We start from the raw sequence: 27,372 nt of genomic DNA on the forward strand, positions 1-27,372 counted from the left end.
TTTTTTTCAGGTTTTTTTTTTTTTTTTTAAAGATGAAGCTTCTCACTATATTCCCCAGCCTGGACCACAGTGGCTATTCATAGGCATGATCATAGAGTGCTACAGCTTCAAGTGATTCTCTAACCTCAGCCTCCTGAGTAGCTAGGACGACAGGTGCATGCCACCATGACTGGCCAATGTTCTTTTTATAGTATGCTTTGGAAAGTTATCATCACTGACCTCTCTGTCCATTCAGATGTCTTTGAATATCTGAGTCTGGCAGAAGAATATAAGCTTACACTTAGCCAAGACTTAAACCACATGAACAGCTCAATTAAATATACAATGGAATATAGTTTGGAGAACTTTTTGGATGTGGTCAAAGGGAACTGTCATGAGTCATATTGGTGGTAGAGCCAATTCCCCAATGTGTATAGCGTGCACCATTTACCATTTACATAAGGTAAAACCCCAACTAGCTTTCTGTTGTCACTTAATGGCCGTCTTGTTAACTCTTGTATACTCTGTTTTTAGCATGATGCTAGGAGTTGGACAGCTATATTTGTAGCAGATGTCTATCAACGATATATTAACAGATTAAAGAAAGGTACAATATTTCACAGTAAGCATAAGTTTTTACTGTCTTAAGCTGGATTTCTGGGTCTATTTCATCTTCATATGTTGTTACTCACAGTGGTTAGTCTCTAGTTATGGCAACAGCACTGCACTTCATGTATAATGTGGATTATGTTCAGCTTTGTCACCCAAGGTGGAGTGCAGTGGCACAACCATAGCTCACTGCAAGCTCGAACTCCTGGGCTCAAGGGACCCTCCAGTCTCAATCTCATGAGTACCTGGGACTACTAGCAGGGGTCACCAGACCAGGCTAATTTTTTCAATTTTTTGTAGCGACACAGCCTCCCTATATTGGCCAGGCTGGTCTCAAACGATTGGGCACAAGTGATTCTCCTGCCTTGGCCTCCCAAAGTAGTGGGATTGCAGGTGTAAGCCACTGGTACCTGACCTACAAACATGTTGTATTATCTACTTTCTTAAAAATAAACAAAAAGGTGTTTTTTTTTTTTTTTTTGATGCTTTCAAATCATTCTAGCTGATGTACTAATTTTTTTTCTATTCCTTAGCACAAAATTATTTAAGAGAATTTTCTATTGTCAGTGGTTCCAGTTCTATAGTCATGTTTTCTTTAACAAAAAGTTCATCAAACAATCCTTGGCAAGGCCATTAATGACCTTTCCTCTGCTGAATTCAACTGGAAGTTCTCAGTCCTCATTTTACTGGATCTGTCATAGTGAAATCAGCCCAATAGGCCCATAGACAGTTGTTTTTGGATAATCAGAAATTGACCCTTCTGCTGTTAAAGCTTAAAGCTTGTATTTGTTTTACGTGAGTTTCTTCCTCAGGAAATGACCTTTAGGCCTCTCAAAAAAAGTATCAAAGGGCCAGGTGCAGTGGCTCATGCCTGTAATCCCAGCACTTTGGGAGGACGAGGTGGGCAGACACGAGGTCAGGAGATCGAGACCATTCTGACCAACATGGTGAAATCCTGTCTCTACTAAAAATACAAACATTAGCTGAGGGTGGTGGCTGCATGCCTGTAGTCCCAGCTATTTGGGTGTCTGAGGAAGGAGAATCGCTTGAACATGAAAGGCAGAGGTTGCAGTGAGCAGAGATCGCACCACTGCACTCCAGCCTGGTGACAGAGCGAGACTCTGTCTCAAAAAAAAAAAAAAAAAAGTCAAAGAACTGAAACTCACCAGATCACCACATCCAGACCATGAGATATTGGACCCCTCATTCATCATGATTGCTTCCTTGCCTTTCTCACACATAGTTACATTTCTTCCCTGCTATATAAACCCTGGTTTTAGTGAGTTAGAGAGATGGATTCGAGACTGAGCTTCCATCTCCTCAGCTGCAGCACCTGATTAAAGCCTTCTTCCTTGGTAATACTTGTCTCAGTGATCAGCTTTCTGTGCAGTGAGCTGCAGGACCTACACGGAACGCCCGGCGTTTTGGTAACAATAGCTTTGGATAGACTTAAACTCCTTTTTCCTGGAAACAGTTTTTTTACTTGACTTCCGGGTGTTGCTTTCTTGCCTCCTTCTTTGTACCTGCTCCAACTCAGGCTGTTTTGTGGACTCTGCCTCATCTGCTCAGTTTCTTCCCCTGGAATGATCTGGGTCTCAGTTTTTATATATCTTTTCTTTATATTTGGAGCCACTCCCTAGATGCTCTCATCAAAATGCCAAACAATATTTATAATGCTGATAACTGTCAAATGTATATCTCTAATCTCAGCTGATTGGAGATATAAATTCGTATTCACTAACTTCAAATTCATAAATCTAATCTTCTACTCAATTTACTCCTGGAAGATTTTATTATATATGGCATAACATACCCAAGATACGTGGTAGGAATACAACTCTTCAGCTATTTCTAAGACTTCTCTATATTTCCTAGGGATCCCACATCCCCATTGAGTTAAATTGGGAACATGTGCATAGCTCTGGCAGTTAAAAGCATATTTACCTGTTTCATCTCTTTCCTATCCCACATTGGAGACCATGTGTTCCACACAGTGTGTGCATGCAGTGTAGGAAAAATGATCAACATATGTAAGACTTCATGTAAACTCGATCAAAATTATAGAAAGTTGCATCACTGAGATTTAAAGGCTATTTTGTTAGCTTGCTAAGCATATCCCAATATACAGTTTGACAATGTGAAGTGAGGGTGCTGCTGTAAAACATACCTAAAATCTGACACAGTATCAGAAACTCATTAATGGCAGACAAGGAAACTGATATCATAGGTTTGAAAAAATTAAGAGTTATTTTATTAAATGGCAAAATAAGTCATAAAACTGGCATCTGCAACAGCTTGGGATTCAGACCATGTGCCTAGAGCAGCATATTTAGTTTGCTGTTGATTGCGATTATCCTTTCCCTGTTCCTCTGCTAATTGTTGGATTTGTATGGGGTGAATAATAACTCGTCTTTTCAGTTGATAGGTCTGTGAACGAAGAGTAGCTTGGCTGGGTGTGGTGGCTCATGCCTGTAATCCCAGCATTTTGGGAGGCAGAAGCAGGTGGATCACCTGAGGTCAGGAGTTCGAGAACAGCCTGGCCAATATGGTGAAACCTGTCTCTACTGAAAATACAAAAAATTAGCTCGGCGTGGTGGCGCATGCCTGTTATCCCAGCTACTTGGGAGGCTGAGGCAGGAGAATAGCTTGAACCCACAAGGCGACGGTTGCAGTGAGCCGAGGTCGCGTGCCATTGCACTCCAGCCTAGGCAACAAGAGCAAAACTCCGTCTAAAAAAAAATAAAAGGGGGGGCGGGGCAGGGCATAATGCCTCACGCCTGTAATCCCAGCACTTTGAGAGGCCAAAGCAGGTGGATCACCTGAGGTCAGGAGTTTGAGACCAGCCTGGCCAACACGATGAAACCCCCATCTCTACTAAAAATACAAAATTAGCCGGGCTTGGTGGCGCCCGCCTGTAGTCCATCTACTCCGGAGGCTGAGGCAGGAGAATAGCTGGAACCTGGGAGGCAGAAGTTGCAGTGAGCCGAGATCGCACCACTGCACTCCAGCCTGGGCTATAGAGCGAGACTCCGTCTCAAAAAAAAGGAATGGCCACATTATATCTGATGAAGACTAGTAAATATATCCTGGAAAGCCTGTTATTTGTGCTGCATGCAGTCACTAGAAGAGATTTGGGGTTGTCTCTACTGAGAATGAGTTGAGTATAGTCTATGTTCTTAAGAAGAGATAAAGGATAGACTACGACAGAGGCAGTGCTCACCAAGTACTATAGCAACTTTCTTACGTTTACCAACCTGCCTTGCCATATGGTGGTGGTAGTCCCAGTGACTAATCCCGGCCAATGGACTTCAGTAGAAATGATATGTGTCCCTTCTGAACTGAGGCAATTGAAAGCTGGGATGTATCCTTTATCCTCTTCTGTTTTGGCAATGTTGAAGGCAGTTAAGCTGTATCAACATTCTGGATGATAGGGCTACAGAATAGAGCGGTGCTGTGCTACGCTACAAGGACTGGATGCAATTCCCGACTTTATTACACCAAGCCTCTGAGATTTAGATTACAACTGTTAACACCTAATAGCCTAAGCGATACTGATTCAGGAAAGGTCCAACAAATCTCTATTTCAACCTTTCTCTTGTACTTTCTTCTCTTCCAGTTATCCTTGGCTCAATAAACAGAAACTGTCCTTTGTTCCTAGTTGCTCAAAACAAAATCCTTGGAGTACTTTTTGACACCTGCCTATTTTTTACACTTCATGTGTAATTCTACAGCACATTTTGCTGACTTTTATTTGAAATATATCCAGAATCAGACCAGCCTGACCAACATGGTGAAACCCATCTCTACTAAAGATACAAAAATTAGCCGGGCGTGATGGTGCATGCCTGTAATCCCAGCTACTTGGGAGGCTGAGGCAGGATAATTGCTTGAACCCCAGAGACAGAGGTTGCAGTGGGCCGAGATTGTGCCATTGCACTCCAGCCTGGGCAGTGAAACTCCATCTCAAAGAAAAAAAAAAAAAGCCACTAAATTCCCTCCCTCCTACCCTCCACTTCATCTTCTGCCACTTTATCCTTCAGCCTTACTAGCTAAGTCACTTAGCAGTTGGGTTATTTTCAGCATGAAATTTAACCCTTCTGAGATGCAGTTTTCTCATCTATAAAAAAAGTCATATTAATAGCTGTCGTATGGGATTCATGTAGAAAATAATTGTAGTAATAATTATCAAAATAATGTTTTAAGTTAAGCTTACATAGTACTTACTACATACTAGGAATTATTTTAAATTAAATTAACTCATGTACTCCTCCCAACAATCCCATGAAGATTATTATCATTAACCGCATTTTTAGGCAAAGAAAATGAGGCAGAGAAAATTAGATAACTCTCCAAGGTTGCATAGGTAGTCAAAGTTAAAATTTGAACCCAGGCAGTCTAGCTCTAGAGTCTGAATGCTTAATGACGATATTTTGAGACATTAAAATATAAAATGTCTGGTATATGTTTAGGGCTTAACACTGTTCATCTTCTTCCCTCAATAATATTGTTAAAATATGATTTTACAGAAGTTAAAGACAAATCTGGTACAGGGGACAAGTAAAAATAAATATGCCTTAGGAAATCTCTCATCACTACATGAACAAAGAAACAGTAATACATTTTTTTTTTCAAAAATAAAAACAAAGTAAGAAACAATAATTTCCTAGGAAAAACTATCCAAAAGCATAATCCAAAAAAGTAATCTTTCTAAAATTAAATGCTATGAATCGAACCTTGTAACAAATGTTATAGCAACGAAGTTTCCCCTTACGTCAGAATAGATTCTATGAAATTTTAAATTGACTTAAAATGGATTATTTCTATTTGTGGTCTTTGCTGCTTCAGTGTTTAAGCCAAAATAGCAAGGGTAAGCCAGAGTTTATACAATAAGGACCTATTTTATTTAAGCCTGAGAAGTGTGAACTGGCCCCCTGTTGTAAAGACCAGAAAGCTCAAATACATTTATATGGTAACACTTTTATTGGAATATATTTTTTTAATATGAGCCTTTATATTGATCACCACCATAAGATTAAGAAATGCCAAATGAATCTTCTTCCTTTCAGAAATAACTGCAAAAATAATCTTTTGGAAGTCAATCTTAAAACTTTGAAATAAAAGCTTACCTCGTTTGCTAGGATGAGAAGAGAATAGACCATCTACAGCATAGGACGTCTCAGAATCCTTCTCCTCCACTAGCTGTTCTTTTAGCTTTTCCAGCTGATAAAATTGTAAAATGATAATTAATTGGTCTTCTGTAAAGCCATACTGTTGACCGGGTGTGGTGGCTTATGCCTGTAATCCCAGCACTTTGGGAGGCCGAGGCAGGCAGGTCACGAGGTCAGGCGATCAAGACCATCCTGGCTAACACAGTAAAACTCCACCTCTACTAAAACTACAAAAAATTAGCTGGGCGTGGTAGCAGGCACCTGTAGTCCCAGCTACTCGGGAGGCTAAGGCAGGAGAATGGTGTGAACCCAGGAGGTGGAGGTTGCAGTGAGCCGAGATTGCACCACTGTACTTCTGCCAGGGCAACAGAGCGAGACTCTGTCTCAAAACAAACAAACAAACAAACAAAAAAACAAACAACAACAACCATGCTGTTCTCTGTTGAAGAAGAGGAAAGATAAAAGAAAGAAAAAGAAAGAGAAAAAATGGACGAAAGAAAGGAAGAGAGAAAAAGGAGGAAATAGAAACAAAGGAATTAAAAAAAAGAGAGAAGAAAAACAGGGATCATGCATTTAGGGGCTGACTAGGAAAGGTACATGACTCAACAAACGATCAGAAAGAAACAGGTTTTGGGCAAAGGAAGTCACCTCTGGATGTTAATGGGGAACATGTAAATACAGCCTGTGTACTTGGACTTCATTTTGTGTCACCTATAATGAGCAGGTCTTTTCAAGGAGCTACAAATTATTATGTCAATGCTTGGATTTCCTGAATTTTTTGTCTTTTCTAGCTGGAAGGAAAAAGCATTTTGAGGCCCTAAGGTTTCCATCCAGAATTCAACTTATTTTAATTTTTAATCAGGTTACTAATTGCCTTAGGCCCTGAAGAACTAACTACAAAAGTAGGGTTCAGCCTGGACCACTGTTTATCTCCATGTTGGTGCTACTCAGAAGAGAATGATGAGAATAATTCTCTCTCCCAAAGGGCCAGTTTGCAGAATAATGGAATTGCACGGAGAAAAGGGTATTACTAGGGGTCCCTGTCAAGAAGGCAGCACTTCAGGCTCTTCACACCAGCTGCTTCAAGCCAAACAGCTCGACTTTTACATGTTTCATTTACTGGGAAAACATAACATTTGGGGGAAAAAAGATTCCCACTGTTTAAAAACAATAACTTCAAAAAACATCCATCTATTTACAGCCTCCCATTCTACAGATGAGGAGATTTCAGTCCAGAGAATTTGTTTGCCCCAGGTTTCACAGTTTGATAATTGCAAAGCTAAAATTAGAATGCAGATTTCTAGACATTATAAAGAATGATCACTTCAGCCATAGTTTTGTTTTGTTTTGTGTTAGTATAACTTGATTTTTCTTTTTCTACAAAATAGCTTCACCTTTTGTTTAGCAGGAATAAAAGTTTTACATTGTAGTATTAATAATTTATTTTAAAAAACATTGTGTCAAGAAGAAATTTCCTTATAATTGTTATTAAAACTGCTCATTTAAGTATTTCACATTCTCACCTGGTTAAGTTCTTCCAGTTTGTTAGGCAATGCTAGGTCTGCAAGACACATTTGTCACATGAAAAAACGTACATTGCAAGTAATATTTAATTTGCTTCAGTACACACATTTAAGATCTTACATAGAAAGCATAGGTCTTTTTCATATGATTTGACATCACCCATCCATTCCTAATATAAAACCTCCAGTATATTTTTCAATGCCCATAGTATTGAAATGCAATCAGTTATGTCATCTGAAATATGTAATTTTCAATAATTAGCAAAGTTTTTCTAAAGTAGACAATAGTTCTAGCATGACCTATTATTTAGAAATAAACTATTTTTGCTGGCATGTGGAAATTCTCATAAAACAACATTAAATGGGGTTGGTGGGGAGGGGGAAGCAAGCCATGTATTCTATGTATAATTCAATCAAGAAGAAAATTCTCCAAAATACTAAGCCTAACTTGCTCCAGGTTTTAAAATTGGGGTATAAATTTTTTGTTTTTATAAATTTCACTTATTTTTCAATAATAATATATTACTTTTAGTTTAAAAACCCTGAATTTAAAAAGTATTTATTAAGTTATTCTTTTAACCAGCATTTTGTTCTATGAATACAGACATTTTTAGACTACTTCAGATGTTGTATGGGAGAGTAGCACAGTATCATACTGTCACATTTTCTCTTAAGCTAGACTTGTTAAATTTCTGACAAAATCTCAGTCATTTCTTGAAGGACAATCTCATGGATATTTGTAAGTCAGATTCTCCTGTTCTTCAAATAAAAATAATCTCAATTGGTGTAGCCTAAATTTTTCATTCATCATCTGTACTCCAACCATTTTCTAAAATTGAAAGAATTTGATTAAAATAATGCTAAATTAACTACAACAAAGCTGCAGTTAATTTGTGAAATTTCTAGAAGAAACCTATAATACTTTTGAAACATTTAATAAAAGAAAATACTAGTGATACTAGTGGGGAATTGCACAGATGAGAAGAAAATATGAATAAAGGTAACTATTTTTTTTACTATATGTTTACCAATCCCATTAGGACCCTCAAATTGACCAAAATAGGCTTTTAATATTTGTTAATAACTCCATGGATTTAACATAAATATCAAACAAAAAAATCACTTAACTCTTTAGTGTAGCATATAAAAGAGTAATTATTTCATTTAATATAAATTAACATTTAGAAAAAGCAAGTCTCAAGACAAAATAGATTGTTATTTTTTAATAAATAGAGCTTGACTTTATCCTTAACTCACCAGTGTTGAAAGGTCTTTGGAAATCAAAATTGTTATTCAGTAGAGCCAACAATAGTTCCTCACGATTTGTATATTTTTTATCTGGAAATATTTCATTTCCTGTAATGATCAAAAACCACCATTTTCAATTTGAGTCACCGAAAATATTTCTAATTAAATTGGTCTTACAGGCTACTATCAATTTGTATATTTAACAACAAAAGAAATGTAGAGAGAGTGTATAATCCAAAGGGATGGGTCATTTAAAAAATTATTGAATAGATATTGAATGAATATGGACAGTCAAAGACAGACAGACACAGAAAGAGAGAGAATATATGCATATACCTGGAGGTTGCACCCTAAAGTTTTGCCTGTGATTACTTCTGAGTAGAAGAATTGGAGGTGAATTTTACTTTCTTCTTTTTAATCTGTGTTTCTGGAATTTTCTACTATTTTATTTAACATAAGTATAAACTAAAAGTAGTTTTCAAAATAAAAATATAACATTCTATTTTGTGATTTTATTTGATTATATACACATTTATATCCACATTTACATATATAAGCCAGTTTGTGTTCTGGGAATTTCCTTCGAAGCATCCAAGGAAGATTGTGGCAGAGCTAGGATGGTGTCCACCTCTTCCATATTAACATCTTTCCATCTTTGTCAATTTACCTCACAGCCATTCATTCCTCAGGTCCCTAAATGTCTCAGTACTGTAATTATCTTCATTCCGGAGTAGAAATTGAGACAAGAGACTTCTAGCAAGCTATAAAACATGAAGATTCAACAAAATATCCATTGACAAATAATTCAATTGAAATAATAATTAGTATATTACAATGAACTTTAGTGAGATGGTCTGAAAAATCAAACCTTTATCACATAATTTCTGTAAGATCATCTTTTCTTCTCCCTGTCTCTTTGTATTAACTGTTAGAATGTGAGTAGAAGCAATATTAATGAGATTTAAGTTTAGGAGTGAGTACTATGGTTTCAGCTAGAGAAATGGCTTATAAGTTGACTCATCTATTTCTTAAAATTACCTGTCTTTCCTTTCTCTACAAAACGTTAGTTGATAAATTCAAACAATTAAATGGCTAATTAAAAGAAGAAAATGAATAATTTGGGGCAGGTGACAGGATCACAGTTTTCTACATTAACCAAAGACACTTAATTGTTGCTCAATTCTTCAATTTTCTTTGCTTCATAAACATAAAAAATATTGGTAAAATTTTCTTTTGAGTATTTAAAATACCAACAGAATATCAAATTTTGTTCAGCATCAATTATACAAAGACTCTCAGAGATAGTTTAGTTTAAAAGAAACACATTATTATGAAATAATGTAATTTTTATTTTAATCATTCATTAAAAATGTTAAATTGTAATCTTTAAAATGTTTTCATTGAAAAAAAGAAGGAATATTTCAGAGCCAGATAATAATTACTTGTTTCAGAAAGACAACTATGGTAAGAGAAACAGATTCATTACCTTCAATTTAGAAAATGTATATGACTAAGAGCAATGTAACTAGAAGAGTATGGATCTAAAGCTTTTTTTCCTTTAATTCACAATCCATTACCCTGCAGAGTTGAGTGAAACATTTTTCAAAAAACAAAACTGATAGATTTGCCTTTCTTTATTAGTTTTGCTTCCAATAATTATACCTCCATAACTCTTTGTCCTCAGAAATTCCTTATCACTATCTCTTAAGGAAAAAACCTCTTTTATGGGAGTCTCTGAAGAAAAACTTTTCTCAAGGAATTTTAAAAAGTTGATTTCTAAAGTTAAGTAAGACATTGGCTAAAGAAAAAGCAATAGAAAGAGTCTTTTGTTTCTTGTTTTCATACTTAGTTTTAAAACAGATATAGCTTTAAAAGAAAAAAACATATTTTTAATGTTTCTATCTTTGAACAGTTAATATTAATAAAGGAAATATTTGAATATAAAATATCTGAGTGTAGACACACATTTGACACAAAAGATGGCAAAGCTGCTCCAATATGAGAGAGTGTTTTTGCAAATATTACACAGAAAATGTTCATTCATTACTACTAGAGATAATGAATCTTAAGAAATTTAGTTGTCTCTTTGCTTTCCATTTACATGGGAAGGTTTTTACTGCGTAGAGACAAGAAATTTTACCAGAAAGAAATCTGGAAACTCCCAAAACGATTATATTCCCAAAAATAAATTTGCCACAATCTTCTTGGTCATGATACTCTTTCTTCCTCCTTTGTGTTAGGCAGTTTGCCCAATTTCAGGCTCATTCCCTCAGGCACACTTTTATATGGTCCCTACCAGATGTAAGCTGGGAGGATTGTGCCATTTGTCTTGGAGAGTTCTAACACACAGAAAAAAGCTGATAACCCCAACTTTGTAGTCTGTGTCAGCAGATAAATGCTTATTTTAAAATTAAAGACTGAAAGAAGTCAAATAGTGGATATAAAAAATGTATACATGGAGAAGAGCTCACTCTAACCTTAGACTATTTAGATAGAAAATAACCTTACTAATAATTTAATCTTCCTTATTTACATATAATAAAACTGAGATCAAAGAGGTCTCTGAAAGAAACAGTTCCACTGTGCTGTCAGTGATATATGCATATCACTGTGTGGCATTCTGAGGTCAGAGGTGTTATTTAACTGTAATCTAGCAAATGCTTTAGAGGCAGATTTTTCTCTAGTTCATATACACATGAAATTAGAAGTTACAGTTACCTAATCCTAATTTTGCAAAGTCTTCAGCAAATAATCACATTTTTCCTCTCATATTTACATTATGTTAGAAACATTGGAAATGTCAATATTTCATAGAAAGAGCAATGCAGACCTACCAAATGCAATGATTGTGGCTGGCCAAAGATAAAATGTGAGTGTCATGGATAAAATCCAGAATCTTTCATTCCCAGGCTTGTATTTAGGTCTCTGAGACTACTTGTTTTTCAATGGGAAAAATCCTCATAAATAAATAATAAGGGATTATGCAATTTTATTTCCTCCGCCAACAGAACTATTCTACTTTTTATTGATTGAGGTAACCAGGTCTAGTAAAATGGAATTAGAATCAGAAATTGGAAACTTGATCCCTTTTCTCAATCTAATGTGATGTAAACAAAATTTATTACATTCTGTCTTGGTTCCCCTTAAGTAAGCTGAGAGGAAAAGGTTATCTCCCTTTTCCTGACAAGGAAGTCAGAGGAGAGAAACAGCAAGATTTCAGGCTGGAAAAGGTATTAGAGAACATTACTTTAAGTCACTATTTTGGAAACATAAAGAAATGTATTAAAGTTTCAATGAGGCTAAGTTGCCTGATAAATCACTAAATCTCGCTCTACGGATTCTCAGTTTAAGAGCTACTTTTTCTGTAGAAGCACCAAAAATTTTAAATAAAAATTATGTAAATTATAATATTATAAGAGCAGAAACTTATTTTCACTAATTTTATCATGGTGTATATCTTCTAGCTGTCATAGATGGAATTATTTCATTTAACATAAGTATCCTAAGTACGTTGGAAATGTGATAAACAATGTGTAATGTAGGTGTTAGCGTTGCCCTCCTGAAACTGCTATGATTTCCCCCAATGCTTTATTTTCCTCAAATCTCTGCAAATACAAGTTCTATCTTGATGTATTTTTCATTGTTGTACTCTATTTTCATAAAGAACTTACTAGTAGTCTTATAAGATGAAAATCTCCTTTTCCTTTCCCCAAGATAGAGTTTTGAAATATGAAGGATGCATTACTATTTATACATTCCCAATCTTTGGTCATGGACTACAAATGAGAAACAATGCCCCAATATTTAAAAAAAAATAAAGTACAGTTGAAGTGAATTTAGTGCAATATTGGGTAAAATTAATTTGGGTAAAATTAATCTACTTGAAAAGAACAGCATTGAAGATGACATTTAATTCTGACCAGCAACTACTTAAGGGAGATTTGGCTATTAACTAATATTTATCCCTTAAAACATGATTTCAACAATGGCAGAAAAATCAAATTTGTTCAAATAGAAATAGAAGAATTACTTACCCACCTGTAAGATTTTAAATTGATATGCACGTACCTTCGGTAAGATATGGTCGTCCATGCACAGATTGTAAAAAAATCAACATGGATAACAAAGTTAGGAGTCCAAAGCAAAGAGTGCTTGAGAGGATCTTGTTCATGTTAAAAAAAATCTTCTGGACTAGCAAAGAAACAGACTTTCCAGGTCAAGATGGATGTTTCTGTAGCTTTGGAATTCAGTAGAGCTTAGTTGCAAAAGGCAAGTGTCCCTCAGTTACGAATGATCTAGACAAAGGAAAAAGAAAGAAAAGAAACCTATAAAATGCAATGCACCCTGTCAACATGATTCACTACTTGGAGAAGCGACAGATTTGTTAAGAGTCAATGGCAGGAAGAACCCAATCAATACATCTCATACCTGCCCATTTCACTAAAAGCAGGCATTCCTATGCATGCCCACGCATTCAAATAGATGCACAAGCACGAAGCAAAATCTTGAAATAAAAAACTGTTGGATTTTCATAATTTATGGTTTAATTTCCTGATTCCAGGATTAATTAACCTCAAATCTTATTAATACTAAAGCTGAGAGCATAGAGGGCAGGTGAAAATGGGGACAATGTCTTTCATTTGACTACTTTTGAGCTAGGTGGTAGTCTTCCTGATAGTGATGTTATTTGCAACTATCACTTTGTTCTTAACCAACTGAATAAACTAGAGAAAAGCTCAAATTTGAAATGAATCATAATGGGATCACATTACTGTCTCACTATATTAGAAAAGGATGGCTTCATTTTGCTGCAAGCAGCACTTTTAAAAATTAAGGCTGAATTTAATTAATTCAAAGCTGGCAAATGTCCCATCGGTTACTCTCTTTAATACTTGCTTTAATTGTGCTGGTTTTCTTTTTAAGTCAAAGTCTTTCAGTATATCTCCAATTTCAATTTTATGGCTCCAGGGATGCTATAGTATAATGACCTCTGGTCTTGGCATTTGCTTGTCCCAAAAGACTTTGGATGTATCCACTCTAAAATTGACTCTGTTCCAGTGCATACACTGCAGCACATGATGGTATTAACTAAGGAGAATGACTGACCTTTTTACTAACCCGTTGCTTTAATAAAGTTCCTGAATAAAATCTAAATTACTTAGTTTGATATTTAGGCTTGTTTTTCCTTTACAGTTTCATTTTTCACTATATATTTTTGTATACCAGCCACATTAGACTACTAATTCATGAATATATCCTGCACTTTCTGCACTTCAGAGAGTTGCTGACATGGTTGCCTAGAATCCTTTATTCTACAACCTGCCATTTTACCTACTGATTCCTGAAGCTACTGATCAAATGCCACCAGAACTGTTTAGCCTTTTGGATCTTTTTTCTACTTTGAGCCATAACTTTATTTTTCTCCTTTGGACTTTCACAACATTTTGTTTGTGTATCTACTATAGTTCAAAATTCATTTCTCCTTTCATCAGTTATGTATTTGTGTGTCTGCCTCCACTGCAGTCATAGCCATTTCTGTCCCTATGTGCAAGTACCATAGTGGTTTGCAGGAAAAACGAGTGAAAACACGTTTGACGTGTGACTAAATAATAACCAAAATTTCTAGAAATTGAAAGGCAAAAATATAACCCCCTTAAACTTTACATCCAGTTATAAAGCTACATGAGCTGAAAGAATAATTGCAACTCTTTGTGTCTTACTTTCTTAAGTTTAAGAATTCAACCATGAACAATGATGAACCTAGATCCTAAAAGCTTATTCTTCCATAGCATTTCAAAACCTCTGTCATTCAAATATACCTTGATGATATCTGTCCTTATTTATTTAATGTTATTTAAATTAGCTTTCTAAGCTCTGTTTTTAAAACATTGTACCAAGATGGAAAATAGGAAGTTAATGTCATGTGATGTAGAAAGAATATATAAATATGATGAAAGATTGTATAATTACAAGTCATATACTTAAAAATGAGATATAAAATAAATCTAATCAATAATTCAAAATAAAAACCTGAAAATAGGTTTCCAATGAAATTTGAAATTTAGATATGTACTGTATTAAAGACATATTCAGGTTTTATTGCCTTAATTTTAAAAATTAAGCATAAATAAGATTATTCTGTTTTTTAAAAAGTGTTGATGTAAACTGCAAGAGAAACTCCAATTCTCATGGGTAAGAAGTTTTCCTGAAAGTGTCAAAATAATTTAACTGTCCTTTGATAAGGTTGAATACTGATTATTCATTTCTTTTCTTTTCTTTTTTTAAGATGGAGTCTCTCTCTGTCACCCAGGCTGGAGTACAGTGGCGTGATCGTGGTTCACTGCAACCTCCACCTCCCAGGTTCAATCGATTCCCCTGCCTCAGTCTCTTGAGTAGCTGGGATTACAGGATACCACCACCATGTCTGGCTAATTTTTGTGTTTTTAGTAGAGACGGGGTTTCACCATGTTGGTCAGGCTAGTCTTGAACTCCTGACCTTGTGATCCACCTGCCTCAGCCTCCCAAAGAGCTGGGATTACAGGTGTGAGCCACTGCACCTGGCCCCAAAATGAATAATCAGGGCTGGGCGCAGTGGCTCACGCCTGTAATCCCAACTCTTTGGGAGGCTGAGGTGGGCAGATCACGAGGCCAGGAGTTCATATATATAATTTTGTTTCACATCTTTTTTCCACAAAGTTTAGTTTTAAGAAATCTGATATAATTTCCAAAATATTTTTTCTGCCATATTTTAGATAATATTGACAAAAGTGATGAAAAATAAGTCCCTAGCTGTCCTTCCAAAATGAAGGAGATATAAAGACTTTCCCAGACAAGCAAAAGCTGAAGGAATTCATCACCACCACACCAGTCTTACAAGAAATGCTAAAGGGAGCTCTTCGTGCTGAAGGAACTGAGTGCTAATTAGTAACTTGAAAGCATGAATATACACCATGGAATACTATGCAGCCATAAAAAATGATGAGTTCATGTCCTTTGTAGGGACATGGATGAAACTGGAAAACATCATTCTCAGTAAACTATCGCAAGGACAAAAAACCAAATACTGCATGTTCTCACTCATAGGTGGGAATTGAACAATGAGAACTCATGGACACAGGAAGGGGAACATCACACTCCGCGGACTGTTGTGGGGTGGAGGGAGTGGGGAGGGATAGCATTAGGAGATATACCTAATGCTAAATGACGAGTTAATGGGTGCAGCAAACCAACATGGCACATGGATACATATGTAACAAACCTGCACATTGTGCACATGTACCCTAAAACCTAAAGTATAATAATAAAATAAAATAAAGAAAGAGGTACAAAATTAAAAAAAAAACCTCACTGGTAGAAGTAAGTAAACAGTCAACTTCAGATGCTCTAATATTGTAATGGTGGTATGTAAGTCACTAATATCTTTAGTACAGAAGTTAAAAGACAACACTGTTAAAAATAGTGCTTTAGATTTATAAGCTACAATAATTTGCTAAGGAATACATAATATAAAATTGTGTAAATTTTGACATCAAAAACATAAAATATGAAGAGGTTAAGTAAAAGTGTAGAGTTATTTTATGTGATCAATGTTAAGTTGCTATCAGCTTAGGATAGTATGTTATAATAAGATACTTTATTTTAGCTTCACGGTAAGCACAAAGCAAAAACCTATGGTAGATACCAAAAGGCAGAAAAATATGGAATCAAAGCATACCACTAGAGATAAATTTTAATCACAAAGGAAGACAGCAAGAGAAGAAGAAGCAAAGAAAGGATATACAAAACAACCAAAAAACAATTAACAAAATGGCACTAGTAATTTTTTACCTATAATTACCTTGAATATAAATGCATTAAATTCTCCAATCAAAAGACATAGATGAATAAAGACAATACCCAACTATATGCTGTCTACGAGAGACTCATTTCACTTCTAAAAATATACATAAGTTGAAAGTGGGCCCGGCTTGGTGGCTTACGCCTGTAATCTTAGGACTTTGGGAGGCCGAGGTGGGTGGATCAGGAGGACAGGAGATCGAGACCATCCTGGCCAACATGGTGAAACCCTGTCTCTACCAAAAAACAAAAATTAGCTGGGCATGGTGGTGTGTGCCTACAGTCCTAGCTACTCGGGAGGCTGAGGCAGGGGAATCAATTGAACCTGGGAGGTGGAGGTTGCAGTGAGCCGAGATCATGCCACTGCACTCCAGCCTGATGACAGAGTGAGACTCCATCTAAAAAAGAAAAAAGAAAAAAGAAAGTGGAAGGATGGAAAAAGATATTCCATGTAAGTGAATAACAAAATAAATGGGATAGTTAAGCTTATATCAGATAAAATTGACTTTAAGACAAAAACTGTAAAATGAGACAAAGAAGGTCACTATGTAATGATAAAGGGGTCAATTCATCAAAAGGATATAATAATTTTAAATACGTCTGTACCAAATATTAGAGCAGCTAAGTATGTAAAGCAAATATAAATAAGTCTGAAGAGAGAGATCAGCTATAATACAATAATAGTAGGTGATTTCAATACCCCATTTTCAACAATGAACAGATCGTACAGACAGAAAATCAATAGGGAAGCATGAGACTTAAATGAAACTTTAAACCACATGAATCTAACAAACATGTGTAGGACATTTCATCCAACACCAGAATACGCATTCTTCTCAGGTGCATAACAAGTATTCTCCAGGATATGTCATGTATTAGACCACAATTAACAAATTTAAGAAGAATGAAGTCATATCTTATATCTTCTCCAACTGCAATGGTATGACACTAGAAATCAATAATAAGGAATTTCAGAAAATTCACAAATACATGGAAATTAAACAATATGTTTTCTAAACAGCTAATAGACCAAAGTGGAAATTAAAAGGGAAATATAAGAATATCTGGAGACAAATGAAAATGGACACATGACGTACCAAAATGTATGGGATACAGCAAAAGTAGTTATAAGGGGAAAGTCTGTACCAATAAATGCCTATATTAAAAAAAAAGAAAAGATCCCAAATAAACACCTATTACATCTCAAGAAACTAGGAAAACAAATGCAGACTAAGCCCAAAGTTAGTGAGAGGAAGGAAATAATAAAGATCAGCGCATAAATAAATGAAATAGAGACTAGAACAATAGAAAAGGGCAAAGTAAATAGGACTTGTTTTTTGAAAAGATAAGAAAAATCCACAAAACGTTAGCTTGACTAAGATAAAAAGTGAGAAGACAAATAAAATCAGGAAGAATGTAATAGAAAAAAATAATTGATACCACAGAAATACAATTGATCATGAGACCACTACAAGCAACTATATGTCAACAAATTGAATAACTTCAAAAAATGGATAAATTCTTAAATTCAAACAACCTACCAAGACTGAATCATGAGGAAATAGAAAATCTGCATAGACCAATAATGAGTAAAGAGATTGGATTGGTAATAAAAAGTCTCCCATCAAAGAAAAGCCCAGAAAAAATCTGATAGCTTAATTGCTGAATTCAATCAAACATTGAAATAACAATAAAAATCACTGTCACACTCTTCCAAAAAATTTAAGAAGAAATAATACTTCCAAACTTATGAGGCCAGGATTACTCTGATACCAAAGCCAGATAAAGACATTACAAGAAAAGAAAGCTACAAGCCAATATCCCTAACAAACATTGACACAAAAATCCTCAGCAAAATACTAACAAACCAAGATCAACAACACGTTAAAATGATCATTCACTATGATCAAGTGTGATTTATCCTAAGGATACAAGGATGTTTTACATACACAAATGAATAAATGTGATCCACCGAATTAATCGAAAGAAGAACAAAACTATATGATAATTTCAATAGATGCAGAAAAAACATGATAAAATGCATATGATAAAAACTCTCAACATATTAAGTATGGAATGAATGTATCTTGGCACAATAAAGCGCATATATGAAAAACCCATAGCTAACATTATATTCAAAGGTAAAAAGTTGAAACCTTTCCTTCTAGGATCAGAAACAAAATAAGTATGCCCACTCTCACCATTACTACTCAACATTGTACTCGAAGTCCTAGCCAAAACAATCAGAAAAAAAGGACGAAAGAAAAGGTATCCAGAACAATTAGGAAGAAAAAAAAAGAAATGAAAGGCATCCACATAGGAAAGGAAGAAGTTAAATTGTCCCTGTTGCAGATGGCTTAATCATGTATATAGAAAACCCTAAAGATTCCACCCAGTAATTTAGAAATACTATATGAGTTCATTAAAGTTGCAGGATACAAAATCTACATTCAAAAATCACTGGCCTCTGTATATACTGACAATGACCTACCCAAAAATGAAATCAAGAATGTCATTTGCAATGGATATCCCCTCAAAAAATTATTAGGAATACATTTATCAAATAAGGTAAAAGACCTGTATACTGACAACAACAAAACATTGATGAAAGATACAAACAAATGGAAAGATAGCCTGCTTTCATGAATTAGAATAATTAATATTGTTAAAATGTACATACTACCAAAAGTGATGTATAGCTTCACCGCAATCTCTTTTAAAATTCCAATAACATTTTGTACAGAAATAGAAATAAAAGCAATCCTAAAATTTGTATGGAACTACAGAAGATCCCAAATAGCCAAAGCAATTTTGAGCAGAAAAATGCTGGAGGCATCACATATACTACATTACTACAATATACTACAATACTATCATTATCAAAAGAGCATGCCACTGGCATAAAAACAGATAAATAGACAAATGGAATAGTATAGAAACCCCAGAAATAAATCCCATTTGAGATCAACTGATTTTCAACAAAGATGCCAAGAACACACCACAGGGAAAGGAGAGTCTTTTCAATAAGTGGTGTCAAAAAAACTGAATATTCACATTCAGAAGAATAGAAGTAGACCCTTATTCCAAACTATATGCAAAAATCAACTCAAAGTAGATTAAAGACTTAAGGCCTGATACTGTAAAGCTACTGTAAAAAAAAACTACTTTTTTCTATTTCTGTACAAAATTTAATTGGAATTTTTAAGAGAGATTGCATTGAAGCTGTATATCACTATTTACTACCTTATCCCACACTATATGCAAAAATCAACTCAAAGTAGATTAAAGACTTAAGACTGGATTCTATAAAACTCCTGTAAAAAAACATAGCTGAAAAGCTTCATGACATTGATTTGAGCAATGATTTTTTGAGATACGATTCCAAAGCACCAGCAACAAAAGCAAAAACAGACAAATGAGATTACATCAAACTAAACAGTTTTTGCACAGAAGTTAGTATCCAAAATATCTAAGAAACTCAAACAAATCAATATCAAGAAAACAGCCCAGCTTTAAAATAAGCAAAAGACCTTATGGAGGGTCCTCAAAAAATTAAAAATAGAACTACCAGATGATCCAGCATTCCCACTACTGTTTATATATCTAAAAGAAATCAGCCAGGCGCAGTGGCTCACGACTGTAATCCCAGCACTTTGGGAGGCCGAGGTGGGTGGATTACAAAGTCAGGAGATCTAGACCATCCTGGCTAACACGGTGAAACCCCATGTCTACTAAAAATATAAAAAATTAGCCAGGCATGGTGGAGGGCGCCTCTAGTCCCAGCTACTCAGGAGGCTGAGGCAGGAGAATGGCGTAAACCCAGCAGACAGAGCTTGCAGTGAGTGGAGATTGCACCACTGCACTCCAGCCTGGGCAACAGAGCGAGACTCCATCTCAAAAAATAAATAAATAAATAAATAAATAAATAAATAAATAAATAAAAAAAAAACAAATGAAATTAATATGTTCAGTGCTCTAACATATTCATCACGGCATTATTCCCAATGGCCGTGATATTGAATCAAGCTATGTCTATGATGGAATGAAAATATAAAGAAAATGTGGTATATATGCACAATTGAAATGTCCAGTCGTTTAAAAGAAGAAAATTCTCTCATTTGTGATAAAATAGATAAACTTGAAGGATATTTTCAATAAAATAAGACAGAAACAGAAAGACAAATATTTTTATTTGTCATAATTTTACTTTTATGTGGAATCTAAGAAAATATGAACTATTAGAAGCAGAGAGGAGAATGGTAGTTACCAGGAGCTTGGGTTGTGGGGAAGGGAGAATGTGAAAGAGATGTTTAAAAGATACAAAATATCAGTTAGATAGCAGAAGTTAAGTTTCAGAAATCTGTACAGCCTAGTGACTATCATTAATAACAATGTATTTTAATGCTGAAAATCACTAAAGAAGTTAATTTTAAGTGTTCTCACCACACAAAAATGTTGTATGTGAGGGAATCATATGCTAATTTCCTCAATTTAGTCATAACATAATGTATACATATTTCAATACATCATGTTGTACACAATAGATGTATAGAATTTTGTCAAATTTTTAATGAATTGATTTTTAGAAAGAGAAATAGACAAAGAAGTCCCTTTTTCATGACCATTTCCATCCACTTTGGGGGAAAGTCTGCAAAGATCTTTGATTAAATCTCTTATCTCTCTCTCTCCTTAATAAAATACTAAATTCTTGTCATGAGTGCATAACCAAATCATTCAAATAAAAGCAGATGTTTACTATTGATTGTACTGGATGGATAAATGAAGTTAGAATATTTGTTTGAGGAGTTCTTGTTATGCACATTTATAGTATATAGCAATATTATCGTTGCCATTTATTGAGCAATCATCACATGCCAGGCCCTGTACTAAGCACCTCACAAATGGTACCTCATTTAATTTCCATAGCAATCCCTCAACAATTGTACAACAATTATAATTTTTTCACCTTTTACAGTAAAAGACGACAGTTTTGGAACCAAAAGTGAAACCCAGATCTACCCAGCGCAGAGCTACATGCTTAACCCACATGATCTCTTGCCCATGTATCACAATTGGGGAAATACAGAGATGGAAAATGATTGGTCCAATAACAGAGACCCCCATTTTAAAGAAAACAGAAATATTTTAACTTTGTATTTTCAATAGCAATACTTTAATAACTTAGTGTATATATCAATTACAGGATATAAATGGCATTTCCATTTTGTCAATGAAGGCATCGTCAAGTTATAATTTACAAGGAACAGATAGCTTTAAGATTCACTTGCATCTGACTATTTCTCATGATGAGTGACAAGAAAAGCACGGATAAGTGTTTGCGTGGTGACTCAAACTGATTTGAATAATTACTTTCAGACTCCAGTAAGCTCTTGACCTTATTACATTTTTTGTAGTAAGAAAATTGAACAATTTATTTTTACTTCTCTCTGACTATTAATTCTTGGTAGAATTCCTTACATGTAGTTAAATGAAAAAAAAAGCGAAAGGAAGGAAGCAAAAGCAGAGTTTCTGACATCCTGACAAGACAGTGCTTGGAGTTTTGTTTTGTTTTGTTTTGTTTTTTCATTTAAAAGAGTTAACAATGGCCTGAATTTGTTGAAATAAAGTAGCAACATATGTTCAAATACTTGGCCCTTTTTAAAAATTGAGTATTTTTGTTAAGTTTTAAGAGTTCATTGCGTTCTGGATTCTAGTTCTTTATCAGATATATAATTTGAAAACATTTTTTCACAATCTGAGGGTAGTTTCACTTTCTTGATCATGTCTTTTGAAGAACAAAGGGTTTTATTTGAAAAAAGTCCAATATATCTATTTTTTCTTGTGTTTCTTGTTTTTGAGTACTATATCTAAGAAACTATTATCTACTTCAAAGTCACAAAGATTTATGCCTATATTATTATCTAAGAGTTCTATAGTGAAACTCTAAAATTTAGATCTTTAATCTACTTTTTTTTTTTTTGAGGCAGAGTCTCGCTCTGTCACCCAGCTCTGCTCACTGCAAGCTCTGCCTCCTGGGTTCATGCCATTCTCCTGCCTCAGCCTCCTGAGTAGCTGGGACTACAGGCACCCACCACCACACCCAGCCAATGTTTTGTATTTTTAGTAGAGACGAGGTTTCACCAAGTTCACCAGGATGGCCTCCATCTCCTGACCTCGTGATCCGCCCACCTCGGCCTCTCAAAGTGCTGGGATTACAGGCATGAGCCACGGCGCCCGGCCTGATCTACTTTGAGTAAAGTTTTATATATGGTGTGCGGTTGGGTTTCACCTTTATTTATTTATTTATTTTCGCGTGTGGGTATCTAGTTGTCTCACCACATTTGTTTAGAAGATAATTCTTTCCCCCATGAATGGTCTTGGTATCTTGTCATAGATCTATGGTTTTATTTCTGAACTATAAATTTTATTCCATTGATCAATTTGTCCATTCTTATACAAGTAAAATATTGTTTATTAATGTAGTTTTGTGGTAAGCCTTGAAATTGGAAAGTATGAGACTTCTAATGGTCTTTTGTGAAAAGCTGTTTTGATTTCTCTGTGTCCCTTGCATTTCCATAGACATTGTAGGATCAGCTTGTCAATTTCTGGAAAAAAAAAAAAAAAAGAGGTTGCAGGAGGGAAGCTAAGATTTTGGTAGAGGTTGCACTAAATTTGTGAATTAATCTGGAGAATTTTTCCATCTTAAAAATGTTATGCCTGGATCTGTGAACACAGAGTATCTTTATAATTAATTAGGTCTTTAATTTCTTTCAATGTTGTTTTGTAATTTTTAAGTGAACAAGTCTTACACTTCTTTGGTTCAATTTACTCCTAAATATTTTACCTTTTTGATGCTGTTTCAAGTGGACTTTCTTAATTTTATTTTTTGCATTGTTCTTTGCTAGGACATGAAAGTATAATTGATTTTTGCATATTGATCTTATATTTTGCAATCTTGCTGAACCCTTTTATTAGCTCTAATATGTTTATTTGTTCATAGATTCCTTAGGATTTTGTACATAGAAGATCATGTCAACAAACAGAGACCGTTTTACTCTTTCCTCTTCCATTTGGGTATCTTTTATTTCTTTTTCCTACCTAATTGTCCTGCCTAGAACCTCCAGTACAATGTTGAATAAAAGTGGTGAAAGTGGACCTCTTTGTCTTTTTCTTGAGCTTAGAGGGTAAAGCTTTCAACTTTTACTGTTAAGGATAATGTTAATTCTGGATTTTTTTGTAGCTGCCCTTTACCAGATTGAGGAAGTTCCCTTCAGTTTCTAGTTTGTTGAGTGTTTTCATTATGAAATGGTATTACATTTTGTCAAATGCCTTTTCCCCTCTATTGAGATGACTATAGAATAAATTCTCCCAGGATGCAGAAGGTGTGGTAAGCAGAGATAGCACACTGCACTCCAGCCTGGGCAAAAGAGAAAGACTTCGTCTCAGAAAAAAAAAGAATAAAGTTCTCATCCTTTATTCTGTTAATATGGTGTATAACATTGATTAATTTTTGTTTGTTAAACAAACCTTGTATTCCTGGGATAAATCTTATTTGGTGATGTTGTGTGTTACTTTTTATATGTTGCTGGACTGTTTACTAGTATTTTATTAGGAATTTTTGCATCTATATTTATAAGAGATGCTCTGTAGTTTCATATGTCATTGTCCAGTTTTGATATCAGGGTAATACTGGCCTTGTAGAACGAATTGAAAATGGTCTCTTCTCTTTTAAGTTTTTGAAGAGTTTGTAAAGGATTGGTGTTAATTCTTCCTTAAACATTTGGTAGAATTCAATAGTGAATTCATCTGTTGTTTTATTGTGGGAAGTTATCTTGAAATACTGATTCAACCTTTTTACTTCTATAGATCAACTCTATTTCTTCTTAATTTGGATTTGCTAATTTGTGTCTTTCTAGGAATTTATCCATTCCATATAGGTTTCTAATTGTTGGCATTCAATTATTCATAATATTCCTTTGTAACTATTTTGTCTCTGTAAAGTTGGCAGTAATATCCCTAAACTTGAAATTTGATTATATTTTTTAAATCTGTAAATATTCTGTCTCATCTTTATTAAGAAGAGCCATGAGATATACAGACATTTCATCCAGAAGGAGCTTTGATCTAGTGGATGAGCATGGCAGCAGGAATTTTCAAACACAAACACGCTGCCATGTGGAAGTTTAGTCTATTTTCAAGCAGTATCTTCAACAGTGGTTGAGAACATGGAAGATACCTAAGTAGAAGTGAGGGCCTGGTGCAGTGGCTCACGCCTGTAATCCCAGCACTTTAGGGGCCGGGGTGGGGGGGCGGATCTCCTGAGGTCAGGAGTTCAAGACCTGCCTGACCAACATGGAGAAACCCTGTCTCTACTAAAAATACAAAATTAGCTGGGCGCGGTGACACATGCCTGTAATCCCAGCTACTCGGGTGGCTGAGACAGGAGAATCGCTTGAACCTGGGAGGCGAAGGTTGCAGTGAGCCGAGATCGCGTCATTGCACTCCAGCCTGGGCAACAAGAACGAAACCCCGTCTCAAAAAAACAAAAACAAACAAAGTGAGTAGAGGATTTTGGTCCAGCCTGAGGATTTCAAGTCAGGGATTAGACATACCGTTCTACCCTTGTATCACATGATGCAAAATAAAACATTATTTAGAATCATTACCTAAGGGGAAACCACTGAGCAAGGATTCAACTGAAATATAAAGGCCCTGATAATAGGAAGAGAGCAAAAACTGGATTCAAACTCTAGGGTCTATCAGAAGATGCAAATTTAAGTTAGCAGTGCCTTTGTAAGAAAAAAAACTCTCTAAGCCTAAGCATGTTGTAAGCAGCAGGAAACCAGACTCTCAGAATTAAGACCAGAGAAAAAAACTGTCAAGAAAATGATTTGTGACTCCATTTAAATGGTGGACTCCTTGGCCAACAAGAGCTATGAGCTGCAATAAATGTCCATGTTCTCACTTACTTTCTTCAGCTTCCAGGGTGATGGTAGTTCTAGAAAAGGTCCATCCTATCAATAATCAGGGTCTCTTATATGTATTCTTCCAATCTTCTCAGGAGCTTTTATATTATCGATTCCTTTTATAGCTTGCATCTTCAATCTCTCTCTCTACATAATTTTCCCATGTATCATTAAAAAAAAAAAAAAAAAAACTTGGCTGGGCATGGTGGCTCATTTCTGTAATCCTAGCAATTCCAGAGGCAGAGGCTGGTGGATCACCTAAGGCCAGGAGTTCGAGACCAGCCTGAACAACATGGTAAAATCCCATCTCTACTAAAAATACAAAAACATTAGCCAGGCATGTTGGCGGGTGCCTGTAGTCCCAGCTACTCAGGAGGCTGAGGTACAAGAATCGCTTGAACCTGGGAGATGGAGCTTGCAGTGAGCTGAGATCACGCCACTGCACTCCAGCCTGGGTGACAGAGTAAGACTCAGTCTTAAAAAACAACAACAACAAACCTTTTGTCTTCCATCTTAAAACAAAACAAAACACCAAATAAGTTTTATTGGGACACTCATAATCTTCTACCTACTATGTCTAGTCTTTCCATCCCATTCAGGCCAAACTTCCTAAAATAATTTTCTGCCTCTAATACTTTTCACATACTTACTCTTCAATCCATTTGAATCTCACTTTCATCCTTCCCTTCACTGAAATACTAAAATAGCCCTTTCTAAAAATCTTATTGCTGCTAAATCCAATAAACACTTGTCTGTCCTCATTTTCCTTGGTATCTTTGCAGTGTCTCCATTGCTGACAACAACCTGCTCCTTGGAAAACTCCCTAGTTTTCTTGTTTTCTCCGACTTTGCTGGTTATTCTTTTTCGGCTTCTCTTAGTATTTCCTCTTTCTCTGAGCTTTAAAAGATGAACTTTCTCAGGGTTTGATTCTAGATTTTCTTTTATTATCATGCTTCAATATATTCCTAGTAGACACATGGGTTTAATTACCTTCTACATGTCAGTGACTCCAAAAGTTATACCTCTCTCCCCACCTCTTTTGTACCACACCTGTGCATCCAAAGACACTTTCCCACCTGGCTTTCTTATAAGCTTCTCAACCATGCCACAAACTGAACTACTCATCTTTACCCTAACATATCATTTATTTTTCAGTATTCACTGTCTTAGAAAATGGCATGACCATTTACCCAGTAATTCATTCAAGAAACTCTTTCTTCTCTGTTGCCTCTTCTTTTCCAATCAATCACAAAGTCATCAATTAAGTCTCTTAAATATTTCTCAAACCTTTCACTCCTTCTATCTTACCTGCTCCCTAGATCAAGAAAGCATCATCTTAAATACCTGCACTGCTGAAATACCCTCAATAAGAAGTCTTCTCATATTCACTGTTTCTCCCCTTCATTCTCCACAAAGCTGTTAGAGTAATCTTTTGGAAATGCAATTATCAGTCTGTAATACTACTGTTTAAAATCCTTCAACTGTTTTCCATTACCCATAGATAAATATTGCGAGTCATAACATGATCTAGAAAGTCCTACATTACCCGCCTTCACCTACCTCTCAGTCTCATCTATATCTGTCTTCCCCTTTTCACAATTCAACCACAAATACCCTTCTTTCAGTTCTTCAAAAATGTCAAGCAACTTTCTGCCACAAGGACTTTGCACCTGCAGGGAGGCATACTCCCCTTCCCCAACTTACACACACACACACACACACACACACACACACACTCCATTTTAAGCCTCAATTAAAGTCGTTGCTTCCTCAACAAAATCTCCCCTGAGATTTCTCCAGTTTAAGTGGGTCATCCTGTCAGATCCTTTCACTCCACTGTGTACATTTCCTGAACAGCTCATGTCTCAACTGTAAATCAATTACTCTATGTTTTTGTACAGTGTCTCTCTCCATTGCACTATAAGCTTCAATATGCCACTGTGTATTTTTACCTTGTTCATGACTGTGAACATATGGTTACCAGTAACCACAATTCCTGGCCCGTAATTGTTTGCCCAGAAATATCTAATAATTAAACAAATG

The 27,372-nt window shown here is 35.4% G+C and overlaps 1 protein-coding gene across 9 annotated transcripts in view; it reads right to left on the minus strand.

Moving 5' to 3' along the window:
• UTS2B (urotensin 2B) overlaps window positions 1–26,740 on the minus strand; it is a 75,103-nt gene extending 48,363 nt beyond the window's left edge. For 3 of the 9 annotated variants that reach the window (XM_063621967.1, XM_063621966.1, XM_063621969.1), the window contains exons 1-7: window positions 26,638–26,740; window positions 25,333–25,476; window positions 12,596–12,822; window positions 8,537–8,635; window positions 7,280–7,317; window positions 5,715–5,808; window positions 3,843–3,966 (exon numbers count right to left, since the gene is read on the minus strand). In XM_063621967.1, the coding sequence (XP_063478037.1) occupies window positions 3,843–3,966; window positions 5,715–5,808; window positions 7,280–7,317; window positions 8,537–8,635; window positions 12,596–12,698 (458 nt within the window). In that variant the 5' untranslated portion in view covers window positions 12,699–12,822; window positions 25,333–25,476; window positions 26,638–26,740. Of the gene's footprint in view, window positions 1–3,546; window positions 4,022–5,714; window positions 5,809–7,279; window positions 7,318–8,536; window positions 8,636–9,194; window positions 9,289–12,595; window positions 12,823–25,332; window positions 25,477–26,637 lie in introns of those variants that run through there. The other 6 variants (XR_010116693.1, XR_010116694.1, XM_063621971.1 and 3 more) reach the window with 4 other exon arrangements.
• Between the last annotated feature and the right edge of the window lie 632 nt (window positions 26,741–27,372).

This window comes from Symphalangus syndactylus, chromosome 17 (genome assembly GCF_028878055.3).
Source record: "Symphalangus syndactylus isolate Jambi chromosome 17, NHGRI_mSymSyn1-v2.1_pri, whole genome shotgun sequence".
NCBI classification, from domain to species: domain Eukaryota; kingdom Metazoa; phylum Chordata; class Mammalia; order Primates; family Hylobatidae; genus Symphalangus; species Symphalangus syndactylus.